Below are 26605 nucleotides of genomic sequence, written 5' to 3' on the forward strand. Positions count from 1 at the left end.
TTGCCTGCGCCTACACCTCATGTTCTTTAATTTCCCAGGTACCGAATTCCTCGGTACTCAATGCTTGGTAGCGCCATGAGTAGATATATAATGTGAGCAGATTTATTTCAAAAATATTAATAATAAGATCTTGCCCTACTTGGCCCACTTCTGGAATCACGCTGCAGCAATTTGAAGTGAATATTTTTCCTCGCTTATAAGTTTGAAATCGATATTCTACCGAGCAATAAAAAATCATATTTATCTGGGCCGTTACCTCCGTCCCCACGTAACAGAAGCAAATCGAGCCGAGTTTGCCGAATCTATGGAACAAGCTAACTAGTTGGTTGATTGTCAACGGTGGGAAACACAGAGATAAATAGTTCTAGACACATGGGCGTGGGTGGTGAGAAAAAAGAGATAAACAGCCCTAAACATAAAGGGACTGCTGGGCTGCATTGGAACAGCTGGATGTCTCTACGGAATACCTAGGCTCTCCTTCTGGGCCACCGCTCTCCAACGCTAGATATCTTAACACGTTTTTAACGTAAGAAATCATACTTACCTTATCATATCATATATCATTTCTCTGTAACCTTTTATCTAAGTGAAAACCTTCCTTTGGCCTGTAGTGCTTTTTTACATAACTGAAATGCAGAGGGGGTCCCTATATTACTAAATAATAATTGCGGCATCAGAAACATCAAATTCGGTCATTCTCTGTCACCACTTACAAGCCAGTGTAGTAAAATAAAGTATTAAAACACCATTATTATATATTTTTCTAAACAGTCAATCTTAAGCTACTCCTCACTAAAATAAATAAACTACTCTATGTATTAGGGAACTTCAGAAAGTAATTTACACATTATTATGGCAGGTCAAGTAACTTTCAACATAGTCATCAGCTTGCTGTAAACAGACGTCGCAACGTTCTACTAATACTAATCTTTCAGTTCCTCGACAACGGATATTGTCTGCATGGTCACGGAGCCACCCGAGAACCGGTGTGTTAATGCTTTTATTGTTGGGAAATATCTTTCCTCCTCAGGTGGTGTTTCAATTGCCCACAAGAATTGTACCGTCCCGCATACTTAAGAGTATGTTTCCAGCTGCTGCACCATTTCACTCCCTCACTGTGACGCACTTCGTCATTTTACCACAGCAGAACCGTCTCTACAGGAAATGCGGAACACTCTTCTGACACTCTTGTTGCGTAGTGGTCTTACCGTGGACTACATGTGTAACTTACCTTATTATGTATAAATATGTACACACATCAAAAAAAGTTTTGTATCACCCCGGTTCCTAGAACTCCTGAAGATAGATGGATATTGTATCACAGACACAGTCTGTCACTAAACCCGCCCAAAGGTGTAAACAACTATACATGAGCAGCGCCACTTAGACGGAGGGGGTCCGACAGCCGATCAGTTCAAGTCCTTCCAACAGGAAGGAGGTACACGGCTCGTATTGTCTTGTGGTTCAATCAAGCCGCGGTTCAGTTGCGTCCGCATTGCTACTTTGTGCCAGCAAGGGCTCTCAACGAGGGAAGTATCTAGACGTCTCGGAGTGAACTAAAGCTATGTTGAAACTATGTTGTTCGGACACGGAGATATAGAGCGACAGCAGCTGTCTACGACATTCCTCGCTCAGGCCGCCCAAGAGCTACTACTGGCGTGGATTATGACTCGGAGGAACCCTGACAGCAACGCCACCATGTTGAATAATGCTCTTTTCGTGCAGCCACAGGACGTCATGTCAAGACTCCGACACCATGCAGCGCGTTACAGATGGGCCCAACAACATGCCGAATGGACCGCTCAGGATTGGCATTACGTTCTCTTCACCGATGAGTGTCGCATATGCCTTCAACCACACAGTCGTCGGAGACGTGTTTGGAGGCAACCCGGTCATGTTGAACGCCTTATACACACTGTCCAGCGAGTGTAGCAAGTTGGAGGTTGCCTACTGTTTTTTGTTTTGTGACGGCGTTATGTGGGGACGACGTACGCCGCTGGTGGTCATGGAAGGCCCGGTAAAGGCTGTACGATACGTGAATGCCATCCTGCGATCGATAGTGCAACCATTATCGGCAGCATATTGGCGTGGCATTCGTCTTCATGGACGACAATTCGCGCCCCCATCGTGCACATCTTCCTTCAGGATAACGACATCGCTTGACTAGAGTGGCCAGCATGTTCTCCAGATGTGAACCCTATCGAAAATGCCTGGGATAGATTGAAAATGGCTGTTTATGTACGACATAACCCACCAACCACTCTGAGGGATCAACGCCGAATCGCCGTTGAGGAGTGGGACAATCTGGACCAACAGTACCTTGATGAACTTGTGGATCGTATGCCACGACGAATACAGGCGTGCATCAGTGCAAGAAGACGTGCTACTGGGTATTAGAGGTACGGGTGTGTACAGCGATCTGGACCACCACCTCTGAAGGTTTCGCCGTATGGTGGTACAGCATGCAATGTGTGGTTTTCATGAGCAATAAAAAAGGGTGGAAATGATGTTTATGGTGATCACTATTCCAATTTTCTGTACAGGTTCAAGAACTCTCGGAACCGAGGTGATGCAAAACTTTTTTTGATGTGTGTATAATGAATATCTTTCCTCTCCACATCACTCCAAACATAGCTCGGCTGCCCACAATGACCTTTGACCATAAAAATGGTTTGAAAATATTTATATTTATTTTCGTTTATTATTTAAGAATCTCTCTTGCCACTGTTGAATGTTGTTATATATTTATGAAGATTGCTTAGCATCAGTATCGACAGTGTATCCATTCATACCAATCTATTCCATTTCATTCATATTTATGAGCCAATTCTACCAAAAATAGCTGCGAGGAGTTCTCATAAATTCACGATTACACCTAGGCAGGGCTTCCGATTTCGTATACTTCTCTGTTGTTTTGTATCGGCGATAATATTGGAACGAGTTCAAACTGCTGTTTTTGCTACTGCAGTTAATTACGCTAATCACTAAGATAAGTACTTTTAACACTGTTATTCTCGTTAGCTAAATAAAAATAAACATTAATGAAAATATATATTAATAAATAGGTCTCCAACTAATAAACTGTCTTTCCCAGTTGCATCACTGGTACATTAAGGAACACAGCATACGTAACGTTCATGGCGCCCTCCATACAAAAAATTGCTGCCTCCACTCGGGTCTGGATAATAGACACTTAATGACTCTTGCTCCACAATTATCGTCAGTTAATATACTTTTCTCTATTACGTTTAGTTGTTCTAAGTAGTTCTAGACCTCTGACCATGAGTCATAATTGCACATAGTGCGACATAATAATCCACGACAAATGTGATAACGTTATTTCGTTGGTTCGCGTCACCTCAGATTTTCCTGGACTTAAACTATTGGATTTGCTACACACTGATTTTTGTGTGTTGTCTCCCAAGAGCTTCTCTTTTTTTTCCAGCCACAGAGGTATTTCCTGGAACCAATTGGAGCTTTCTCACCTCCCGATTCTTAACAACCCCTTCTACTGAACTACGCCTTAGTTTCTAATGATGTTTCCTCCACTTCAAATTCATCACTGTGACCTCCCTGCCGCTTTGATAAAATTGAATAACCAGATATCGTTGCTTCTGAGCTTTCTTCCATTTCCGTGTTATCTGTAGGTTACTATTTTAAATTAATCCTCGCATTACTGAGAGGTGGTACTTAATGCCCAATTTTTGAAAACATTGTAATCTAGTCATGTACTTCGATTTTTAAAATTTTGAAAAGTGTTTATCATTTTTAATGGTTTCGTATACCAGATTCGGTTGTTGTTTTGAATTTTCAGCTAAATGTAACACAAAAATTTAAGTATTAATAGTAAATGTTACCTTTTGAAACGAATGTCATCTATTTGAAAATTGAGGGCACTTCTTACACATCTACATATCTTTAAAAGTACGTTGCGAATGAAACTTAAGGGTAATAACGAAATCTGAATTTTTAAAGAAAATGTGGTTATGAAGTACTCCTTCTCCCAGTGTACTCACAATGGAAAATGCATCGATACTGATAAGATTGTACTAAAAGACATTTTTAGATTCAGGACCTTCTTATTCATCAATACATATTTAAAAACTATGTTGCTAGTAGAAGTTCACAACAATGAACGATTTTGTTTTATTTTGTTTGTGGCGGCCATGAAGTACCTCCTTCCTGGTGTTACGCGTTGTGGAAAGTACGTTGGTATTGCTAGGGTTAAGATCACTCAATTTATTGTACTCTGCTGCACCGCCATTGTGCAGCCGCTGCCTTGGTCAGGCACGGCCAGTAACATGAACGCCGCTGTACCTACTAGACGCAGGTGCCGAACCTGCGCCCCCTGGTTGCGAAGCCATCGAAACTTCAGATAGTGAGAGCATAGTCCACCGGTCGTCTGCGACGGGTTTCAGTGACTCGCCTCGACAAGTTAAAGAGGCAATATAGTGTCTCTTCTTGATCGGTTCAAGACCCACCAGATTGTGGTAGGCCCTCGCGACGACACGAAAACCCTCGTGTCGCCACGTTACTTTCAGCAAGTCAATAATCTCACAGCCAGCTCCGAACACGTAACTGTTGTGCCGCCCGTGTCCGTCTCGGAAGTATCTGCCATCGATCACCCGGCAGCCGTTGGCGTGTTCATTCACGATATTCACCAGGCATCGCAGCAGTTGTACACCATGTATTGAGAGATGAGCAGTAATCCCGCAACTCTTCGTGCGACTCTTGCTCGCCGTACCGCATCAGAATCCTGAATCTTCACCAACTCCCTTCCTAACTTAGAAATAGCCCAGTTACCTGGTAGACGCCAGTGTGGAGAGTCCATTTTCTAACAAATTCGCCTAAGAGCAGAAATTTGAAGACTTTTCTACAGTCTGGGCCACAAACATTATGCCTGAGGCCGTAGAATGCGCATCTGACTCATAAATTTCGCAACGCCGAGCGTAGTTCAACTCAAAGAATACTGCGTACTGAATGACAAAATATGGAATAAATTATTGCCTCTACTCCAGGTAGCAATAAATGAACAATGAGAACTAATAAAACTGTGTTCCTTGGAAAAATACACACATCTACCCTCGCAGTAACTGATTGCTAAATATCTTTAAATACATCGATATTAGCTCAATAGTCTTAGCTTAGTTGACGTGAAACATTTTCTTTTTTGAAAAATATTAATAGAAGCATTTTGCGTCATTCGCTACACGTCTCTCATCATTTAGCAATAATTTGAAATTAATATTTTACTAGGGAATTACAAAATGTAAGTAACTGGTTTGGCACCCGACTTTCGAGAAATATCTATTTTATTCGGAGTTCTTGACAGATATACTGTAATTGTAGAGTTCTCTGTACCAAATTTGAGTAATTGTGCGGAATTTCGCGAAGAAAGCAGTAGCACCAGAGAATATTTTGATCTCAAGAAAATGCGAAAAAAATATAATTCCGAATACCTCCCCAAGAGTTCTACAGAAATCCCTAATGACATTCTTTGTGCAGATGATAGTTTGAGACAACTACAGTAATGAGGGACACATTTTCACTACTGCCGAGAAATATACGCCTCATGAACTATTATCTGCGCAAAAAATGTCATTAGGGTTTTCTGTATAACCCTTAGACAGGTATTCAGAATTCTTCTTTTCGCAGATTGGCAAATGACTTTTTTTAAAAGATTAAAAGTTTCGCGAATATTATTGTTTTCTTCGCGAAATTCTGCATATAACTATTCAGATTTTGTACCGAGAACTCTGGAACTATAGAATATCCGTCAGGAGCACTTAAAAACTTTTTCTTTCGTTTTGGTCGAGAGAGGGAGGTGGGGAGAATCAGTATCGCTAAATATAGCAGTAGTGTCTCAGCGTATTTAGTTTTTCAGCTGTGTTATTTGTGGCCTTGGTCTAATCGCAACTGAAATGTAGGGGCCGTTATAAGCCAGTTGAGGCGGTCTCCATTGTGTGCGTCTGATACTGACGTCCTTGTCGACAGCTTCATATGCAAGGGGCACCCACGCTCACTACAGACTCCATACGTGCCTCATTGGTTGTCTCATTCGCTACGGCGTAAAATCTGTTCGTTCGCTTGTGTTTCTTGCGATGAGAGGAACTGAACATGCGTGAATAGTGCAGATTATACTGGAGTACCGCCGAAGTGTGCGGATCACATATCACGTACTTCCTGGTGTCGAAAAAAAGACTGCAGAGACAGTTAGAATATCTACAATGGATTGCTAACAGGTTTCACGAGTGAAGAAATGTACCGCGTAGTTGTGGTGAATATTCCTAGTTGTTTAAACAGATGGCTGCAAGATGTACGAGAGTGAACTCTACTTGTAAATCTAATTACTTTCATTTTTGCATTGAATACTTTTTGTCAAATTGAGGACTTACCCCAATAGGACATAATTGAATGTCAATATACGCAAAACATTAACTTTACTGTCTTCTGTATCCCTAAAATTATAAATTATTCTTATGGCATAAGTAGCGGAATTTAAACGTTTTTGGAACATTTTCACTATGTTTTCATTAATATGGAAACCGAAGAACTTGGAACTTTCCACCCTACATTACTACGGTTATTTCTTTTTATTTTTCCCCTCTCTGAAGTTTATCAAAATAGCCCATTTGACCAGAGCTAGTTATAAATGTTAACAAAAATATCATTTATTATTTTCCCTGTGGGTGCTTCCTTAACCGGCTTGATGCATCTTTGAATAGGATTTACATTCCCTCCCGATTCACATAAAGTACGAATAATCATAATGCGCTTCATCATTTGTCCCCATGAAGATAAGACGTTCATGTTTCCATTACTCAAACATCCTAGGGTAACTTTCTGCCTCTTGTTTCTCAAGTACACACTAAACTAGGCATGTGCTGAACCGTGAAAATATAAGGCAAATAGCCAGCACAAGCGGTGGACTTTGCCTTGCACTGCCCGTAAGTGGAATGGGATGGAACCCTAATATATGATACAATAAACTTCTTTCTATCAAACATTGATGACTATGAGTATGGATGCTTATAAACACGTTTCTTCAGAGTACAAAATAAATTTTAGATATCTGAGATCAGCCTTTTTCGACAATCTTTGACACTGGGTATATTTATATCGAGCAAAATGTATAGAAACGAATATTGTGCCCAGAATGCTCATCCAAGTTTCTATGGTTGACGTTAGTAAGAGATGACATTGAAGGGAAACATTTCGAAGGCAGAAGCCCTTGATTTCATAGAGGCGAGCTGAAAGCGACACGAATTTCGAAAATACCACCACTTAAATGACAGTTATCTTTTTAACACCATAGAGCGGAAGCCCATTGTACTGAGTAATCTGTGGTTTTTGCGGACGATGCCACGTCAGTTTTCAAAAGCGTAATTGGAAACACCTGTTCCCAGGGACCTACACTACGCACCATTCTGTTCTTACTGGACACCGTATAGAGCATTGAGGAAGATGTACTTCCAGAGCTCAGGCAGCAAATTACAAACTTACACTGTATTATTACAGTAGACCATTCTACAATCGAAGTGCTGGTCAGCTATACAGCTCCCCACACCCCATCCTCCATGAAGCACATGGTGCTTTTTGTGCTGTCGGTGTGTATTCATGATATTTCAAGCACTTGAAGAGATACGTTTCACTCTGAAACAAATTATTTGGGCAACGAAATGGAAAAAGAAAAACGCAGTTTGGCGCATGGGATTTTCTCCGTATAATATAATCTATTGAACTCCGTTTACTGATAAAACTAAAGGACGCAGTCGGCCTGTCATATGTCACTGACCCTCTTTATTAATAAAATATCGGCTGTGTTATGGTAACAGACTCGTTAAGTTTCATTGAGTGTTGGCCTGTAATTGAAAGTGAGAACTACATCGGTATTAAAACGCAGAAGTCGTTGACAAATCTTTGAAAGTGGTGTGTGTTTTCTAATAGGAGTATAAGAGTTGTTATACGAACATCCACGTTGTCATGAAGCGAACTTTCCTCACCTCTGCCATTTTGCCTTCGTAGTTCGCAAATGCGCAATTCTCATTCATCATTCATTCTCTGGTGTGGAGCGATTCAATTCAGCAATATTTCTATTTTTTAAAATAAAAATATGCAGTAAATGTGTGATTATGCATCCGAGGACGTGTATGCAGTACGTGGACGTACGTCTTTGCCCTTCATCAGGAACCGCTCAAACAGCACGTCGATCCGCGCAGTGTAGCGGACGCCAGAGCCATCTATTAAGCAGAGACGTAAGCATGAACTGTAGACGCTCCTTCATGACGATGAGGTAATTGCCCAATAAACACGTCTTAACTTTAAATTGAGGTGTAGGAGAGTACCTTTTCAGTGTATAGCCCTGCGAAGCTGTTAACACCGTAGACCGCAAATGACCATAATTCGCCAAAGAACAAAATTAAAAGTTGTCCACATGATGAATTTGAAGGAAATTCACGTTTTAGAGCATGAACTTAAAAAGCGCCCGGCGACCTTTATTTGGTGCAGAATTGAGTACCACCCACTTCTTCGCTTCTCCCTCTTTTACACTAGCGTGTACTATCACACTGTGTGTTCCGGGTAGAGCATATGAAAGAAATCGATACCAAAACTACTACTTCGCTATTTGAGACACTGTATTCACCTCCTCTCCCTTAGTTTTTCTCCTCGTTCGAAAACAAGCCCTTAATGTGACTGCCTGTTAGAATTTGTTACTGGTTTACTATGTATGCCAAATTTAATAACATATCAATCCCCTTGCTACAATCGTTCTTCATGCTGTACACCTAGCTACGGTACATCTATGCATAATGTTGCAGCAGACGAAATTTAGCATTGTAAGGCAGTAGTCAACCATTGGAAACACTGACAATAGTTTACACAGCGAGAAGCAGTAAAAGCACATGAAAGCAGTTTACACAGTGAGAAACAATAAAACTACATTAATGATTAACAAACACTGTTTATAAGGAGGTATTATTGTTTCCATGCATGAAATAATTTCCATGGTGTTGCTGCAAAAGTGGGGTGGAGGAGGAGGGTTAGTTGCCTCTGTTTTTCACAGACCACTTGCACAATTGTTTGTGTGGAGCAGTCATTTTATAAACTGTGCATAAAAGATTTGTTTACGAGTATTGGATTCATACTGGCCATTTCCTAATTACTAAAGCAGCTTACATGTAATAGAAGTTAACATTTTATTCTTAGTCACTACACATGTTAGTCAAACACAAATTTAATATCGAAGTAGACATCTTTTTTTTTACTGTAAGTGTATTGTTAAACATTCATTTATGGTATAACAGCTGTTGTCGAGAAGAAATAATTCCGCAATACACTGAAAATTCACTTTGCTATCTGTCAGACATTTTTATGTTTTTGGGGAGGTGACTAAAGATTTAGGCCGCAACATAGTGGATCCTTTCTGAGCTTAACTAATGAGTAATACAGATCTTTTTTTTTTCTTGTAATTTTGTAACTATGGACATACCTTTGCAAACTGTGATGGAATATTGATGATATTTTTCATTATCGAGTAAGTATGTTAGAAAATATTTAGATAAAATGGCCAACTCCTTGAAGAAAGCACCTACAAGATAACTTTGATTGAATGTCATATATTTTTCCTCCTGCCCACCATTGTGAAGTCAGTACTATCTTCCCAATTGATGAGTTACCCCAGACAATTACGCCATAAGACATTAATGAGTAGAAATATGCAGAGTGTAAAGTGGTTTAATTATTCGTTTCCAAAACCATCAGTTATGTGTAGAGCAACCATTGCTGGACTGGACTGTTAGAGAAGCTCAATAACTAATTTTTTTTCATGTACATTTCTTCATCATAGTGCATGCCAAAAAATTAAAACTTTCTACATGATCCACACTGACTCCTGTTCACATGCTTCATTTGTTATTGAATTATTGTGTGTTATGTTGGAATGCATATGCTTTTTTTTCTTTTTGTCCTTCAAAATTGAGAATCCATTTCTCATAATTAATGACTTCATGAGAGTACAAAACATTCTAATGCTACTGTGATATTCCAAATAACATCTGAAATTTTTTATGACTTACCAGATATCACCGACTGAAGCACACATTGACGTGTTCACAAGTTTATGGAGTGGAATTGTGACTAGCTTTCTGTCTCTGTCTGTTTAGTCAAGTCAGTGGTGAACATAAAAAATAACTTCTAAGAGTGAATCTTCCACTTTGCCTGCATTATCAGCTGGGACATTTCTTTAGAAACAGATTTTTCTTTAATGACTTACCAATAGCATTGTGGCTGTTGCGAGTTAAATTCAGAACTCTTTTAATAACACTTTGTTTTTTGAAGTTCACTCTGCAGAATAGCTCGCTTTATTCAGCATTGTACAGGTACATCTACATCTGCATGCATACTGCGCAAACCAACATACGGTGCGTGGGGGAGGGTACCCTGTACCACTACTAGTCTTTTCTTTTACTGTTCCACTCACAAATAAAGCGGGGGAGAAACAACTGTCTACATGCCTCTGTATGAGCCTTATCTTTATGGTCCTTACTCACAATGTATGTTGACAGCAGTAGAATCATTGAGCAGTCAGCTTTCAGTCCCGGTTCCATAAATTTTCTCAATAATGTTTCTTGAAAAGAACATCACCTTCCCTCTAGGGATTCCCATTTGAGCTCCCGAAGCATCTCTGTAACACAAAACTTCCATATTGCTTTAACCTACCAGTAACAAATTTAGCAGCCTGCCTCTGAATTGCTTCAATGTCTTCCTTCCATCTGACCTGGTACAGATCCCAAACACTCAAGCAGTGCTCAAGAATAGGTCGTACCAGTGTCCTATATACAGTCTCCTTTACAGGTGAACCACTCTTTCCTAAAATTCTCCCAATTAACTAAAGTCGACTATTTGCCTTCCCTATCACCGTTCTCACATGCTTGTTCCATCTTGTATTGCTTTGCAGTGTTACACCCAGAGATTTAAATGACTTGACTGTGTCAGGCAGGACAGTAATATCGTATCTGAACATTACAGGTTTGCTCTTCCTATTTGTCTGCATAAACTTACATTTTTTCACATTTAGGGCTCGGTGCCATTCATCACACCAACTGGAGATTTTGTCTAAGTCGTCTTGTATTTTTCCCACAGTCACTCAATTTTGACACCTTACCATACGCCAGGGCATCATCAGCAAACAACAGCAGATTGCTGCCCGCGGTGTCCACCGAATCATTTATGTGTGTAGAGAACAACAGCGGTCCTATCCAAATTCCCTGGGGCACCACTGACGATACCCATGACTGTGACAAACACTTGCTGTCAAGGATAACACACTGGATTCTATTACTTAAGAAGTCTTCAAGCCATTCTACCTTCGTTAATAGCCTGCACTGGGGCAGCACGTCAAATGCTTTCCGGAAACCTAGAAATATGAAATCTGCTTGTTGCCCTTCGTCCATAGTTAGCAGTATATCACGTGAGAAAAGGGCAAGCTGAGTTTTGAACAACCGATGCTTTCTGGAACCATGCTGAATCATGGACATGAGCTTTGCAGTCTCAAGCCCGTCATGGGTGCTTATTACGATGTTGTCCATATTGGAGTCTGTCCGATGGTCAAATGACAACATTTGTATGATTCCCCTGTGTGAATGATTTCTTGAATGTGAAATTTAAAACTTCGGCTTCTGTTTTGCTATCATGGCTAACATTTCTTACTGCAGTTTGTACTGGGAACTTCTCAGAATTTTCAGTCATCTGAGAAAATTAAAATTATAAGACTGAGTGGCTGATGACTACTTCCTTCAACAGAAATCTACATTCTGATTCATCCTTTGCACCATGAATTACGTTGTTTCTGGTCCTACTCTGTATCTCCATGGCTAGGACACACATTCCTAACCTCCTTGCAGTTATTTATGATAAAATAGCTGTTCCCTCTCATGTTTTTAATATGGATCACGTCTTTTTCAGTGCCGAGATTTTGTGAAAGCAGGTGCTCAGCAAGGTCTCACACCCTCAGATGTAATACAGGCAGCAGACATTACCTTTTCTTGTGTTGCTGATCCACAAGCAGCCAAAGATGTAAGTATGAAAGTAGTCTCAAATTTATTGGACCTGCACACAACACTCAAATTTTACATTGAGCCCAGTCTCAATCAGGTTGACCGTATTGTCTTCTTTTTCCAGTGGATATTGTCACACAGTGCTACCTTGTACAGTTGTCTGTTAAATAAAGTGATTCTTTTTTATGAACTCATTTAACCAAAAGATGTTGAATTGAAAACTGCTAGCACCTGGAGAATGACAATTTAAACATTATAAATGTGAATGTCTCAAACCTATTTTTATAATCTGACCAATCTAAGAACTACAAGAAAGTTGCCTAATTGTATCATCATTATCATCACAGTTTCAAACAGTAATGTGATCTTGATTTGTTATGTTACAGATGGTTTTTGGCAATTGTGGAGTCCTGGTAGAAATTACAACAGAAAAAGGTTATGTGGAAATGACTGGCATTGATGCCGAGACATCACAGGACATAGCAGAGGTGATATGATTATTATTGTCATCCTTATATATTTACTTTAATCTGAAAGTATGGAAGACTTGTACAACTTGTGTCTTACCATGTAATACTGTTGTTTTAAAAATGTGAAATTATACACAAAACAGTACACACACATATCTGAAACTGCTCTTTTTTTTTTAGGTGCTCGTGGTCTCTCTCTCTCTCTCTCTCTCTCTCTCTCTCTCTCTCTCTCTCTCTCTCTCTCCTCCCCCCCCTTCCCCCCCCCCCCCCCCCCCTCCCCCCCAAGCTACTTAGGAGATGCACATTGTAGTGTGATGCCGGAAACCCGCTCTTACAAATGCATGGCATCACAAGTAGCTAACATACGTTCCAGGTTGTGATCTGTTGAATTATAGAGAGTAAATAAATATCTGGTAGCAGTGTTACAATTACCATGTCACCATATGGACTTCGTATATGAATGAAACATGTGGACTTGTATAGGTAAACAGAGGCTATTGCTGGGAAAAAGTCAGTGTTTTTACAAACATGAGTGTATTGTATATTTACTAAATGATAGAATGATGCATTTGAATGAATTCATCATTGCTGCATGGGGTATTAAACAAACTGCAGTTGCACAGAGTAGATATAGTGCCCTGCAATTTTGTATTATTATTTGTTGCAGCTCCAATTCATTCAAGTATTACCAGTGTTGAAAAAGAAGGTAATAATAAAATGTAGGGTATAGCATGGAAACTTCATTATTTTTACACACACACACACACACACACACACACACACACACACACACACACACAATTTATTGGAGATACTAATGTACCATGAACCATGGACCTTGGCGTTGGTGGGGAGGCTTGCGTGCCTCAGCAATACAGATAGCCGTACCGTAGGTACAACCATAACGGAGGGGTATCTGTTGAGAGGCCAGACAAACGTGTGGTTCCTGAAGAGGGGCAGCAGCCTTTTCAGTAGTTGCAAGGGCAACAGTCTGGATGATTGACTGATCTGGCCTTGTAACAATAACCAAAACGGCCTTGCTGTGCTGGTACTGCGAACGGCTGAAAGCAAGGGGAAACTACGGCCGTAATTTTTCCCGAGGGCATGCAGCTTTACTGTATGATTAAATGATGATGGCGTCCTCTTGGGTAAAATATTCCGGAGGTAAAATAGTCCCCCATTCGGATCTCCGGGCGGGGACTACTCAAGAGGATGTCGTTATCAGGAGAAAGAAAACTGGCATTCTACGGATCGGAGCGTGGAATGTCAGATCCCTTAATCGGGCAGGTAGGTTAGAAAATTTAAAAAGGGAAATGGATAGGTTAAAGTTAGATATAGTGGGAATTAGTGAAGTTCGGTGGCAGGAGGAACAAGACTTTTGGTCAGGTGACTACAGGGTTATAAACACAAAGTCAAATAGGGGTAATGCAGGAGTAGGTTTAATAATGAATAGGAAAATAGGAATGCGGGTAAGCTACTACAAACAGCATAGTGAACGCATTATTGTGGCCAAGATAGACACGAAGCCCACACCTACTACAGTAGTACAAGTTTATATGCCAACTAGCTCTGCAGATGACGAAGAAATTGAGGAAATGTTTGATGAAATAAAAGAAATTATTCAGATAGTGAAGGGAGACGAAAATTTAATAGTCATGGGTGACTGGAATTCGAGTGTAGGAAAAGGGAGAGAAGGAAACGTAGTAGGTGAATATGGATTGGGGCTAAGAAATGAAAGAGGAAGCCGCCTGATAGAATTTTGCACAGAGCACAACTTAATCATAGCTAACACTTGGTTTAAGAATCATGATAGAAGGTTGTATACATGGAAGAACCCTGGAGATACTAAAAGGTATCAGATAGATTATATAATGGTAAAACAGAGATTTAGGAACCAGGTTTGAAATTGTAAGACATTTCCAGGGGCAGATGTGGACTCTGACCACAATCTATTGGTTATGACCTGTAGATTAAAACTGAAGAAACTGCAAAAAGGTGGGAATTTAAGGAGATGGGACCTGGATAAACAGACTAAACCAGAGGTTGTACAGAGTTTCAGGGAGAGCATAAGGGAACAATTGACAGGAATGGGGGAAAGAAATACAGTAGAAGAAGAATGGGTAGCTCTGAGGGATGAAGTAGTGAAGGCAGCAGACGATCAAGTAGGTAAAAAGAAGAGGGTTAGTAGAAATCCTTGGGTAACAGAAGAAATATTGAATTTAATTGATGAAAGGAGAAAATATAAAAATGCAGTAAATGAAGCAGGCAAAAAGGAATACAAACGTCTCAAAAATGAGATCGACAGGAAGTGCAAAATGGCTAAGCAGGGATGGCTAGAGGACAAATGTAAGGATGTAGAGGCTTATCTCACTAGGGGTAAGATAGATACTGCCTACAGGAAAATTAAAGAGACCTTTGGAGAGAAGAGAACTACATGTATGAACATCAAGAGCTCAGATGGAAACCCAGTTCTAAGCAAAGAAGGGAAAGCAGAAAGGTGGAAGGAGTATATAGAGGGTCTATACAAGGGCGATGCACTTGAGGACAATATTATGGAAATGGAAGAGGATGTAGATGAAGATGAAATGGGAGATACGATACTGCGTGAAGAGTTTGACAGAGCACAGAAGGACCTGAGTCGAAACAAGGCCCCCGGAGTAGACAACATTCCATTGGAACTACTGACGGCCTTGGGAGAGCCAGTCCTGACAAAACTCTACCATCTGGTGAGCAAGATGTATGAAACAGGCGAAATACCCTCAGACTTCAAGAAGAATGTAATAATTCCAATCCCAAAGAAAGCAGGTGTTGACAGATGTGAAAATTACCGAACAATCAGTTTAATAAGCCACAGCTGCAAAGTACTAACACAAATTCTTTACAGATGAATGGAAAAACTAGTAGAAGCCGACCTCGGGGAAGATCAGTTTGGATTCCGTAGAAATACTGGAACACGTGAGGCAATACTGACCTTACGACTTATCTTAGAAGAACGATTAAGGAAAGGCAAACCTACGTTTCTAGCATTTGTAGACTTAGAGAAAGCTTTTGACAATGTTGACTGGAATACTCTCTTTCAAATTCTAAAGGTGTCAGGGGTAAAATACAGGGAGCGAAAGGCTATTTACAACTTGTACAGAAACCAGATGGCAGTTATAAGAGTTGAGGGACATGAAAGGGAAGCAGTGGTTGGGAAGGGAGTAAGACAGGGTTGTAGCCTCTCCCGATGTTATTCAATCTCTATATTGAGCAAGCAGTAAAGGAAACAAAAGAAAAATTTGGAGTAGGTATTAAAATCCATGGAGAAGAAATAAAAACTTTGAGGTTTGCCGATGACATAGTAATTCTGTCAGAGACAGCAAAGGACTTGGAAGAGCAGTTGAACGGAATGGATGGTGTCTTGAAGGGAGGATATAAGATGAACATCAACAAAAGCAAAACGAGGATAATGGAATGTAGTCGAGTTAAGTCGGGTGATGTTGAGGGTATTAGATTAGGAAATGAGACACTTAAACTAGTAAAGGAGTTTTGCTATTTGGGGAGCAAAATAACTGATGATGGACGAAGTAGAGAGGATATAAAATGTAGACTGGCAATGGCAAGGAAAGCGTTTCTGAAGAAGAGAAATTTGTTAACATCGAGTATAGATTTAAGTGTCAGGAAGTTATTTCTGAAAGTATTCGTATGGAGTGTAGCCATGTATGGAAGTGAAACATGGACGGTAAATAGTTTGGACAAGAAGAGAATAGAAGCTTTTGAAATGTGGTGCTACAGAAGAATGCTGAAGATTAGATGGGTAGATCACATAACTAATGAGGAAGTATTGAATAGGATTGGGGAGAAGAGAAGTTTGTGGCACAACTTGACCAGAAGAAGGGATCGGTTGGTAGGACATGTTCTGAGGCATCAAGGGATCACCAATTTAGTATTGGAGGGCAGCGTGGAGGGTAAAAATCGTAGGGGGAGACCAAGAGATGAATACACTAAGCAGATTCAGAAGGATGTAGGTTGCAGTAGGTACTGGGAGATGAAGAAGCTTGCACAGGATAGAGTAGCATGGAGAGCTGCATCAAACCAGTCTCAGGACTGAAGACCACAACAACAACAACTAATGTAGTTGACTTTCTTTACACTTAGAGGTACATTTAAAGTTCCATTTCATTAGATTTTGATAGTGATATCTTGAATGTGGCCTCCGTTTCTGCTCAAATCGTTTGGCGAGTTGAAATCTGAAGTTTCAGTCCTCTTTGTTCAGCATGTTACGGTCTTTGGCAGCTTGCCCAGGATCCACGGCTGATTGGTATACACCAAGAAAAAGTTGTACGAAGCTAAATCTGACGAGCATGATGACCACAGGTGATCTCTCCTCAAAAAGATGAGATGGTCGGGGAACTGTTGGCGCAAGTGTGTCATTGATATTAGTGCCGTATGAGCCATGGCCGTCTCGTTGGAACCAGACATCCCCCACATCCGTTTCTTCAAGTTGGGAAAGAAGGAACTCCTCAATCATCTGGACAAAATGCTCATCTGGACAAAATGCTCATCTGGACAAAATGCTCATCTGGACAAAATGCTCATCTGGACAAAATGCTCATCTGGACAAAATGCTCATCTGGACAAAATGCTCATCTGGACAAAATGCTCATCTGGACAAAATGCTCATCTGGACAAAATGCTCATCTGGACAAAATGCTCATCTGGACAAAATGCTCATCTGGACAAAATGCTCAGAAGTGATAATGAGAGCCCAATTGTTCTCTTCGAAAAACTGTGGGCCAGTAATGCCAATTTTGGATGAGGCACCCCAAGCAGTCACACATTCTACATGTAGGAACTACTTGCGAAGTTCTTTTAGGTTCGTACCAGTTCAGTGTTGCATGTTTTGGTTATTCAAGCATCCAGACAAATGAAAACGTGCCTCATTACTGAATAAAACAATGTGCGTTCTGAGGCAGGTTTTCGAATGAAACAAAATTGGGTGGATTAAGTGTGTGCAACAATGCCAGTTTGCATGGATGAAGTTTCAAGTCTTCATGAAGAATTCATCTTGCTGTGCAGTCAGAAATTGCAAGAATGGCTGTGTGTGTTCATGCATATCGCTTGGGGAATTCAAAATTACCAGCCTCATTTTCTCTACATTTTCTGGTGTCCTGGTGGTTCTTTAGGTCCTGGTTTCTTTTTCTGCACATTACCAGTATCCATAAACGCGTCCACCCGCACAACAACTGATTTTCTAGCAGGAACATGACCTGCTGGGCTATTATTGACCTGTTCGCTAAATGCACACTAGGCATGAAGTTAAGCTGTTCGCTGAATGCACGCTAGTTTGTGATGGCCAAATGGCCTCTGGAAAAGTACGTGACCGTAGCAAATACGCACTCTCCTCTCGTCCACTGCATGATCAATGCTAAGCCCACGTTAAAGAAAAGTTTGGGCCTGCACTTTCAAATGCACTTGGCCCCACACAGCAATGAGTAATGGCCGCTCTGTGGCCCATGTTTCGTGTGTGTGTGTGTGTGTGTGTGTGTCCCCTTTCCTGAAGAAAGCTTTGGCCAAAAGCTAAATGTGTAACTGTCTTTTGTTTTGCTTATGAGCAACTGAATGTGTCATCTTTACAGTGAGTTGCAATTTATCTTCTCCTAATACTATTGTTAATTAGATTCATTAGAAAGTTTCTTGTATACCACATTTAATGGAGAGCCTTCTGCACTGTCATTTAATTTATAGTTCTTAGCCTTCTCTCAACATGCACTCATAACCAGCAGCAGATGTATTCTTTGTCCTATCTTTAATTATGTTAGCTGTTTAAATACTTGAATTTATTTGTTTTGTAGCACTCGGTCCAAAGGCTGGTTTGATGCAACTGTCCATGCTACTCTATCCTCTTCGAGGCCCTTTATCTAGGAGTAATTACTGCAGTCTACATCCCTCTGAATCTGCTTATTGCAGTCCTCTCTTGGTCTCCCTCTAAGATTTTTTCCCACGTGCTTCCCTCCACTGCTGAATTTGTGATTCCTTGATGCCTCAGAATGTGTCCTACCTACCGATCCCTTCTTTTGGTCAGGTTGTACCACAAATTTCTCTTCTCCTCAATTCTAATCAATAACCCCTCATTGGTTGTGTGATCTACACATCTAATCTTCACCATTCTTCTGTATCGCCACATTTCAAAAGTTTCTTCTATTCTTTCCTTGTCTAAACTGTTTATTGTCCATGTTTCACTTCCATACATGGTTACTCTCCACACAAATACTTTCAGGAAGGACTTCCTTACACTTAAATGTATACTCAGTGTTAACAAATTTCTCTTCTTCAGAAAGGCTTTTTCTTGACATTGTCAGTCTACATTTCATATACTTCCTACTTTGACCATCATCAGTTATTTTGCTTCCCAAACAGCAAAACTCATCTGCTACTTTCTCATTTTCTAATCTAATTCCCTCAGCATCACCTTATTTAATTAGACTACTTTCCATTATCCTGGTTTTGATTTTGTTGATGTTCATTTTATATCCTCTTTTCAAGATACTCTCCATTCCAATCAACTGCTCTTCCAAATCCTATGCTGTCTCTGAAAGAATTAAGATGTCATCAGCAAACCTCAAAAATTTTATTTCTTCTCTCTGGACATTAATTCCTACTCCAAATTTTTCTTTTTTCCCTTTACTGCTTGCTCAATATACAGATTGAATAACATAAGGGATAGGCTACAACCCTGTCTGTCTCGCTTCTCAACCGTTGCTTCCCTTTCGTGCATCTCAACTCTTATAACTGCCATCTGGTTAAATAGCCTTTTGCTTCCTTTATTTTACCCCTGCCACCTTTAGAATTTGTAAGAGAGTATTCCAGTAAACACTGTCAAAAGCTTTCTTTAAGTCTACAAATGCTATAAACACAGGTTTTCTTTTCCTTAACCTATCTTCCATGAGAAGTTATAGGGTGAGCATTGCCTTGAGTGTTAATATTTTTCTCTGGAATCCGAACTGATCTTCCCCAAGTTTGGCTTCGAGTTTTTCCATTCTTCTGTAAAGGATTCATATTAGTATTTTGTAGCTGTGACTTATTAAAAACTGATAGTTCGGGTAATTTTCACACCTGTCAGCACCTGCTTTCTTTGGAATTGGGATTATTATATTGTTCTTGAAGTCTAAGGGTATTTCTCCTGTCTCGTACATCTTGCTACATCTACATGGTTGCTCTGCAATTCATATGTAAGTGCCTGGCAGAGGGTTCATCGAACCATTTTCATACTACTTCTCTACCATTCCACTCTCGAATGGCGCATGGGAAAAAGGAGCTCTGATTTCTCTTATTTTATTATGATGATCATTTCTCCCTACATAGGTGGGTGTCAAAAATATATTTTCACATTCGGAAGAGAAAGTTGGTGATTGAAATTTCATAAATAGATCTCGCCGCAAAGAAAACCGCATTTGTTTCAGTGACTACCACCCCAACTCGTGTGTCATATCGGTGACACTCTCACCCGTACTGTGCGATAACACGAAACGAACTGCCCTTCTTTGCACTTTTCGATGTCCTCCATCAATCCCATCTGGTAAGGATCCCACACTGCGCAGAAATATTCCAGCAGAGAATTGGACAAGTGCGATGTAGGCTGTCTCTTTAGTGGGTTTGTCGTGTCTTCTAAGTGTTCTGCCATCAAAGTGCAGTCTTTGTTTCGCCCTCCCCATGATATTATCTATGTGGTCTTTCCAATTTAAGTTGCTTGTAATTGTAATTCCTAGGTATTTAGTCGAATTGACAGCCCTTAGATGTGTGCGATTTATCGTGTACCCAAAATTTACTGGATTTCTTTTAGTACCCATGTGGATGGCCTCGCACTTTTCTTTGTTTAGTGCCAATTGCCACTTTTCTCACCATACAGAAATTCTCTCTAGATCATTTTGTAATTGGAATTGATCATCTGATGATTTTACTAGACGGTAAATTACAGCATCATCTGCAGTCAGTCTAAGGGGGCTGCTCAGATTATCGCCTAAATCATTTATGTAAATCAGGAACATCAGAGGGCCTATGACACTACCTTGCAGAACGCCAGATATCACTTCTGTTCTACTTGATGATTTACCATCTATTACTAAGAACTGTGAGCTCTCTAAGAGGAAATCACGAATCTAGTCACACAACTGAGACGATACTCTATATGCACACAATTTGATTAATAGTCGCTTGTGAGGAATGGTATCAAAAGCCTTCCGGAAATCTAGGAATATGGAATCGATCTGAGATCCCTTGGCGACAGCACTCATTACTTCATGGGAATAAAGAGCTAGCTGTGTTGCACAAGAATGATATTTCCTGAATCTGTAAGTCATTTTCTTCAAGGTGATACATAATGTTAAAGTACAGTACATGCTCCAAAATCCTGCTGCAAATTGAGGGCAGTGATATGGGTCTGTAATTCAATGGGTTACTCCTATTTCCTTTCTTGAATATTTGTGTGACCTGTTCTACTTTCCAGTCTTTAGGAACAGACCTTTCGTCAAGTGAGTGGTTGTATATTATTGCTAAGAAAGGTGCTATTGTGTCTGGATTCTCTGAGAGGAACCTGATTGGTATACCATCTGAACCAGAAGACTTTCTTAAGTAATTTGAGTTGTTTCGCAACACCTAAGATATCTACTTTTATGTCACTCATGCTAACTGCTGTTCTGGTTTCAAATTCTGGCATATTTACTTCGTCTTCTTTCATGAAGGAATTACAGAAAAATGTATTTAGTAACTCCGCTTTAGTGGTACCATCATCGGTAACATTTCCATTGCTATCGCGCAGTGACGGTATTGACTGTTTCTTGCCACTGGTATACTTTATATACAACCAGAATCTCTTTGGGTTTTCTACCATATTTTGAGACAATGTCCCATTGTAGAACCTATTAAAAGCATCTCGGATTGACGTCCGCACTAAATTTTGAGCTTCCGTGAAACTTAGCCGGTCTTGGGATATTGCGTTCTCCCGAATTTGGAATGCTCTGTTCGTTGCTTCTGCAACAGTGTTTTGACGTCTTTTGTGTACCATGGTGGATCAGTCCCATCTCTTATTAACTTATGCGGTATATCTATTGCTGTCGATACTGTATCTTTGAATTTGAGCCACATCTGGTCTACACTTACATAATTAGCTTGAAAGGAATGGAGCTCTTAGGAAGGCATCAAATAAATTTTTATCTTCTGTTTTAAATATATATATTTTGCGTTTATTTTTAGTGGTTTTGGTTTTTATGGTTTTTGAGCCTCCCTACAACGACCTTGTGTTCACTAATCCCTGTATCCATCATGACACACTCTATTAGATCAGGATCATTTGTGGCTAAGAGGTCAAGTGTGTTTTCGCAACCATTTACAATTCATGTTGGCTCATGAACTAATTGTTTAAAGTAATGTCCAGAGAAAGCATTTAGTACACTTTCGGAAGATGTTTTCTGTCTACCACCGACTTTGAACATGTATTTTTGCCAACAAATCGAGGGTAGATTGAAGTCTCCACCAATTATAACTGTATGAGTGGGATACTTATTTGTAATGAGGTTAAAGTTTTCTTTGAATCATTCAGCTATTATACCATCTGAGTTGGGGGGGTCGATAGAAGGAGCCAATTATTATTTTGGTACTGCTGTGGAGTATAACCTCTACCCAAAGTAATTCACAGGAACTATCAATTTCAACTTCACTACAAGATAAACTACTACCAACAGACACAAACGCACCAACGCCTACTTTATCTAATCTATCCTTTCTGATCACAGTTTGTGCCTCTGTAAAAATTTCTGCAGAATTTATCTCCGGCTTTAGCCAGCTTTCTGTTCCTATAACGATTTCAACTTCAGTGCTTTCTATCAGCGCTTGAAGCTCTGGTACTTTTCCAACACAGCTATGAAATTTACAACTACAATACCGACTGTTGCTTGGTTGATTCTCGTCGTTTCTTTGCCCTGTACCCTTTGAGACTGGAGCCCTTTTTGATCTTTCCCGAGACTGTCTAACCTAAAAAACCACCCAGTCCACGCCACACAGCCCCTGCTGCCCATGTAGCCACCTCCTGTGTGTAGTGGACACCAGACCTTTTTAGCGGAACCCGAAACCCCACTACCCTATGGCACAAGTCGAGGAATCTGCAGCCTACACGGTCGCGGAACCATCCAAGCCTCTGATTCAGACCCTTCACTCGGCTCTGTACCGAAGGTCCACAATCGGTCCTGTTGATGATGATGCTGCAGATAGTGAGCTCTGCCTTCATCTTGCTAGCAGGACTGGCAGACTTCACCAACTCAGATAGCCACTGGAAACTGTAACACCTCCGTTTTTATCCCGACCAGATCTGATCGAATAGCAGCCCAATATTTATTATTAACATGACCGTGAACCTAATGGGGCTGGCAGTCGGAATTGACCGCTACGGAAGTTGTTACTTTCCAGTTCGTCCTGTTCAATACTATAATACTGAATGTATGATAATAAGGAACACCAACACAGTTTCACTAATTACGAACTTATATTCGTCTCAAAACACAAAAAGGAGACAGCCACTGCCTTAGTCATACATATCTAATTACGGCTAATCTCAGCACAGGATTTCTTCATTTGCCATTATCGTCACACGCTAGTCCATCACTGCATCCAACACTGCAATCCAAGGTTAGGCCGGCACGGTAGACGCAAAACTAAATATTGGCACTAGTAACGTCACTGCTCACTTTTATAAAGATACTTCATCACTTTCCCGGTATTCATTTTATTATTTAGGGGTCTAACCACGGCGATGGTGACACCCTTCTCCGTTAAAAACCCTGTATTCCAATAATGGCCTCCACACACACCATTTCCGCCAACCACACTGGCGAATCTCGACACTCGCTCTCTCAACAAGTCACAATCGATTGTTCGCCCTATCGACCTGTGCCAAGTGCAAAGTTATAGTAAGGGCCTACGGACCCCTTACAAAACCAGAGAGAATCTCTTCCGATCCGTAGTAACACACGTCATTAGTGCCAACATGAGCCACCACCTGCAGTTGGCTGCACCCTGTACCCTTCATGGCATCCGGACCCTTCCCACATCTTGGATGACTCCCCTCCCGGTATGCTCACAGAGTGCACATTGGCTTTCTTCCCATCCTTAGCTGCCATATCCCTAAGGGGCTCCATCACCTGCCTAACATTGGAGCTTCCAGTGACAAGCAATCCCACCCTCTGCGCTTGTCCGGGCCTCTCAGGAAGACCGGCCACTGCCACAACAGATGAGGCTGCCCTTACTGGCTCAGAAGTACTTTCAGCAGTGGGCAGTACCTCAAACCTGTTACAGAGGCATAAGGGTACAGCCTTGAGGCCAGCACCAACTTTCGCGTTCCGCCCAGGGATTCGTGACCCTGCCACGGTTCGCCAATCACCGTCAGACAAGTGTTGACCAGCAGGGGCGTCCACATCCGAGGGCACAGTGGCATCAGAGATCCCAGGCGATGCTGCAGGCTCCAGAGGCACCAAAGCACTCACCTCAGGTGTCCCAGTGTCACCACGGCCCAGGGCAACAGCCTGGAGCCTGTAGACAATGGCCAACACAGCTTCGAGCTGTTTACGGACGGTGGCCAATTCCTCCTGAATCCGTACACAACAGGCGCAGTCCCTAACAATTTCTTTTCTTCCTCTCTTTTATCTCACAAGCCGTTCAAAACAAACAGATGACTGACGACTACGTGAATTTACACTATACGGGCACTAAAACGCGATGCTACAACTCTCAAATACTATAATACGCCTGAAATTTGTGAATTAAACTATGCAGGTACCCAAAAACACGCAAATAAATTAATTGCTTACTACATAGAAGAGTTTAATCATGCCTAGCTCTCTCAAAGTTATCAGTAGCTCTAATGGAATGTCGTCTATTCACATGGCCTTATTTTGACTCAAGTCTTTCAGTGTTTTGTCAAAGTCTTCACACCATATCATATCTCCCTTCTCTTCGTACTCTATGTCCTCTTCCATTTCCATAATATTGCCCTCAAGTGCATCTCCCTTGTATCGACCCTCTATATTCTCCTTCCACCTTTCTGCTTTCCCTTCTTTGCTTAGGACTGGTTTTCTATCTGAGCTCTTGATATTCATACAGGTGGTTGTCTTTTCTCCCAAGGTTTTTTTTTTTAATTTTCCTGTAGGCAATATATATCTTACACCTAATTATATATGCTTCTACAGATGTATATTTGTCCTCTAGACATTCCTGCTTAGCCATTTTGCACTTCATGTTGTTCTAATTTTGTAGACATTTGTATTCCCTTTCACCTGCTTCATATATTGTGTTTTTGTATTTTCTCCTGTTGTCGATTAAATTCAGTATTCCTTGCATTACCCAAGGATTTCTACTAGCCCTTGCCTTTTTGCCTACTTGATCGTCTGCTGCCTTCACTATTTCATCCCTCAAAGCTACCCATTCTTCTTCTATTGTATTCCTTTCCCCTGTTCTTGTCAAACGTTCCCTAACACTCCCACTGAAACCCTTGACAGCCTCTGGTTCTTTCAGTTTATCCATGTTTCATCTCCTTAAATTCCTGTCTTTTTGCAGTTTGTTTAGTTTTAAACTGCAGTTCATAACCAATATATTGTGCTCAGAGTCCACATCTGCACCTGGAAATGTCTTACATCTGAAAACGTGGTTAATAAATCTCTGTCTTGCCATTATATAATCAATCAATACCCTTCCGGTGTCTCCAGGTCCCTTCCATGTGTACAACCTTCTCTCATGATTCTTAAACCAAGTGCTAGCCATGATTAAATTATGCTCTGTGCAAAATTCTACCATGCTGCTTCCTTTTTCATTCCTTTTTCCCAGTCCATATTCACCTACTACTTTTTCTTCTCTTCCTTTTCCTGCTGTAGACTTCCAGTCTCCCACGACTGTTAAATTTTTAACTCCCTTAACTATCTGAATAATTTCTTTTAAGTCATAATACATTACCTCAATCTCCTCCTCATCTGCAGAGTTAGTTGGCGTATAAGCATGTACTACTGTGGTGGGTGTGGGATTTGTTTCTATCTTGGCTACAATAATGCATTCACTATGGTGTTCATAGTAGCTTATCGGTGTTCCTATTTTTTTTTTACTCATTGTTAAACCTAGTCCTGCACTACTGTTATTTGATTCTAAACTCAGATTGGAATGTATACCGCAGAGACGGGCTGGACAGTGAAGGGGGAGGAGTGTTTATAGCGATAGGAAGTGCAATAGTATCGAAGGAAATTGACGGAGATCCGAAATGTGAAATAATTTGGGTGAAGGTCACAGTTAAAGCAGGCTCAAACACGGTAATTGGATGTCTCTATAGGCACCCTGGCTCAGCAGTTGTTGTGGCAGAACACCTGAATGAAAATTTGGAAAATATATCCCGACCACGTTAGAGTTTTGGGTGGAGATTTTAATTTACCACATATAGACTGGGAGACTCAAACGTTCATAACGGGTGGCAGGGACGAAGAATCCAGTGAATTTTTTTGAACTGCATTATCTGAGAACTACCTTGAGCAGTTAAACAGAGAACCGACTCGTGGCGATAACATATTAGACCTTCTGGTGACAAACAGATCTGAACTATTTGAAACTGTTAACACAGAACAGGGAATCAGCGATCATAAAGCGGTTACAGCGTCGGTGATTTCAGCTGTAAATAGACATATTAAAAATGGTAGGAAGATTCTTCTGTTTAGCAAAAGTGACAAAAAGCAGATTTCAGAGTACTCGACGGCTCAGCACAAAAGTTTTATCTCAAGTACAGATAGTGTTGAGGATCAGTGGACAAAGTTCAAAACCATCATACAATATGCATTAGATGAGTATGTGCCAAGCAAGATCATAAGAGATGGAAAAGAGCCACCGTGGTACAACAACAGAGTTAGAAAACTGCTACGGAAGCAAAGGGAACTTCACAGCAAACATAAACATAGCCAAAGCCTTGCAGACAAACAAAAATTACACGAAACGAAATGTAGTGTGAGGAAGGCTATGCGAGAGGCATTCAGTGAATTCAAAGGTAGAGTTATATGTACTGATTTGGCAGAAAATCTT

At 40.7% G+C, this 26605-nt stretch overlaps 1 protein-coding gene across 1 annotated transcript in view; it reads left to right on the top strand.

Annotated features, from left to right (window-relative positions):
* The window catches only part of LOC124622272 (putative oxidoreductase GLYR1 homolog), a 262085-nt gene that overhangs the window by 209724 nt on the left and 25756 nt on the right, over positions 1-26605 (top strand). The window contains exons 8-9 of the mRNA XM_047147935.1: positions 11965-12075; positions 12443-12544. Coding sequence (XP_047003891.1) covers positions 11965-12075; positions 12443-12544 — 213 coding nt within the window. The remainder of the gene's footprint in view (positions 1-11964; positions 12076-12442; positions 12545-26605) is intronic.

The sequence above is a fragment of the Schistocerca americana genome, chromosome 7, assembly GCF_021461395.2.
Source record: "Schistocerca americana isolate TAMUIC-IGC-003095 chromosome 7, iqSchAmer2.1, whole genome shotgun sequence".
In the NCBI taxonomy this organism is placed as follows: Eukaryota; Metazoa; Arthropoda; class Insecta; order Orthoptera; family Acrididae; genus Schistocerca; species Schistocerca americana.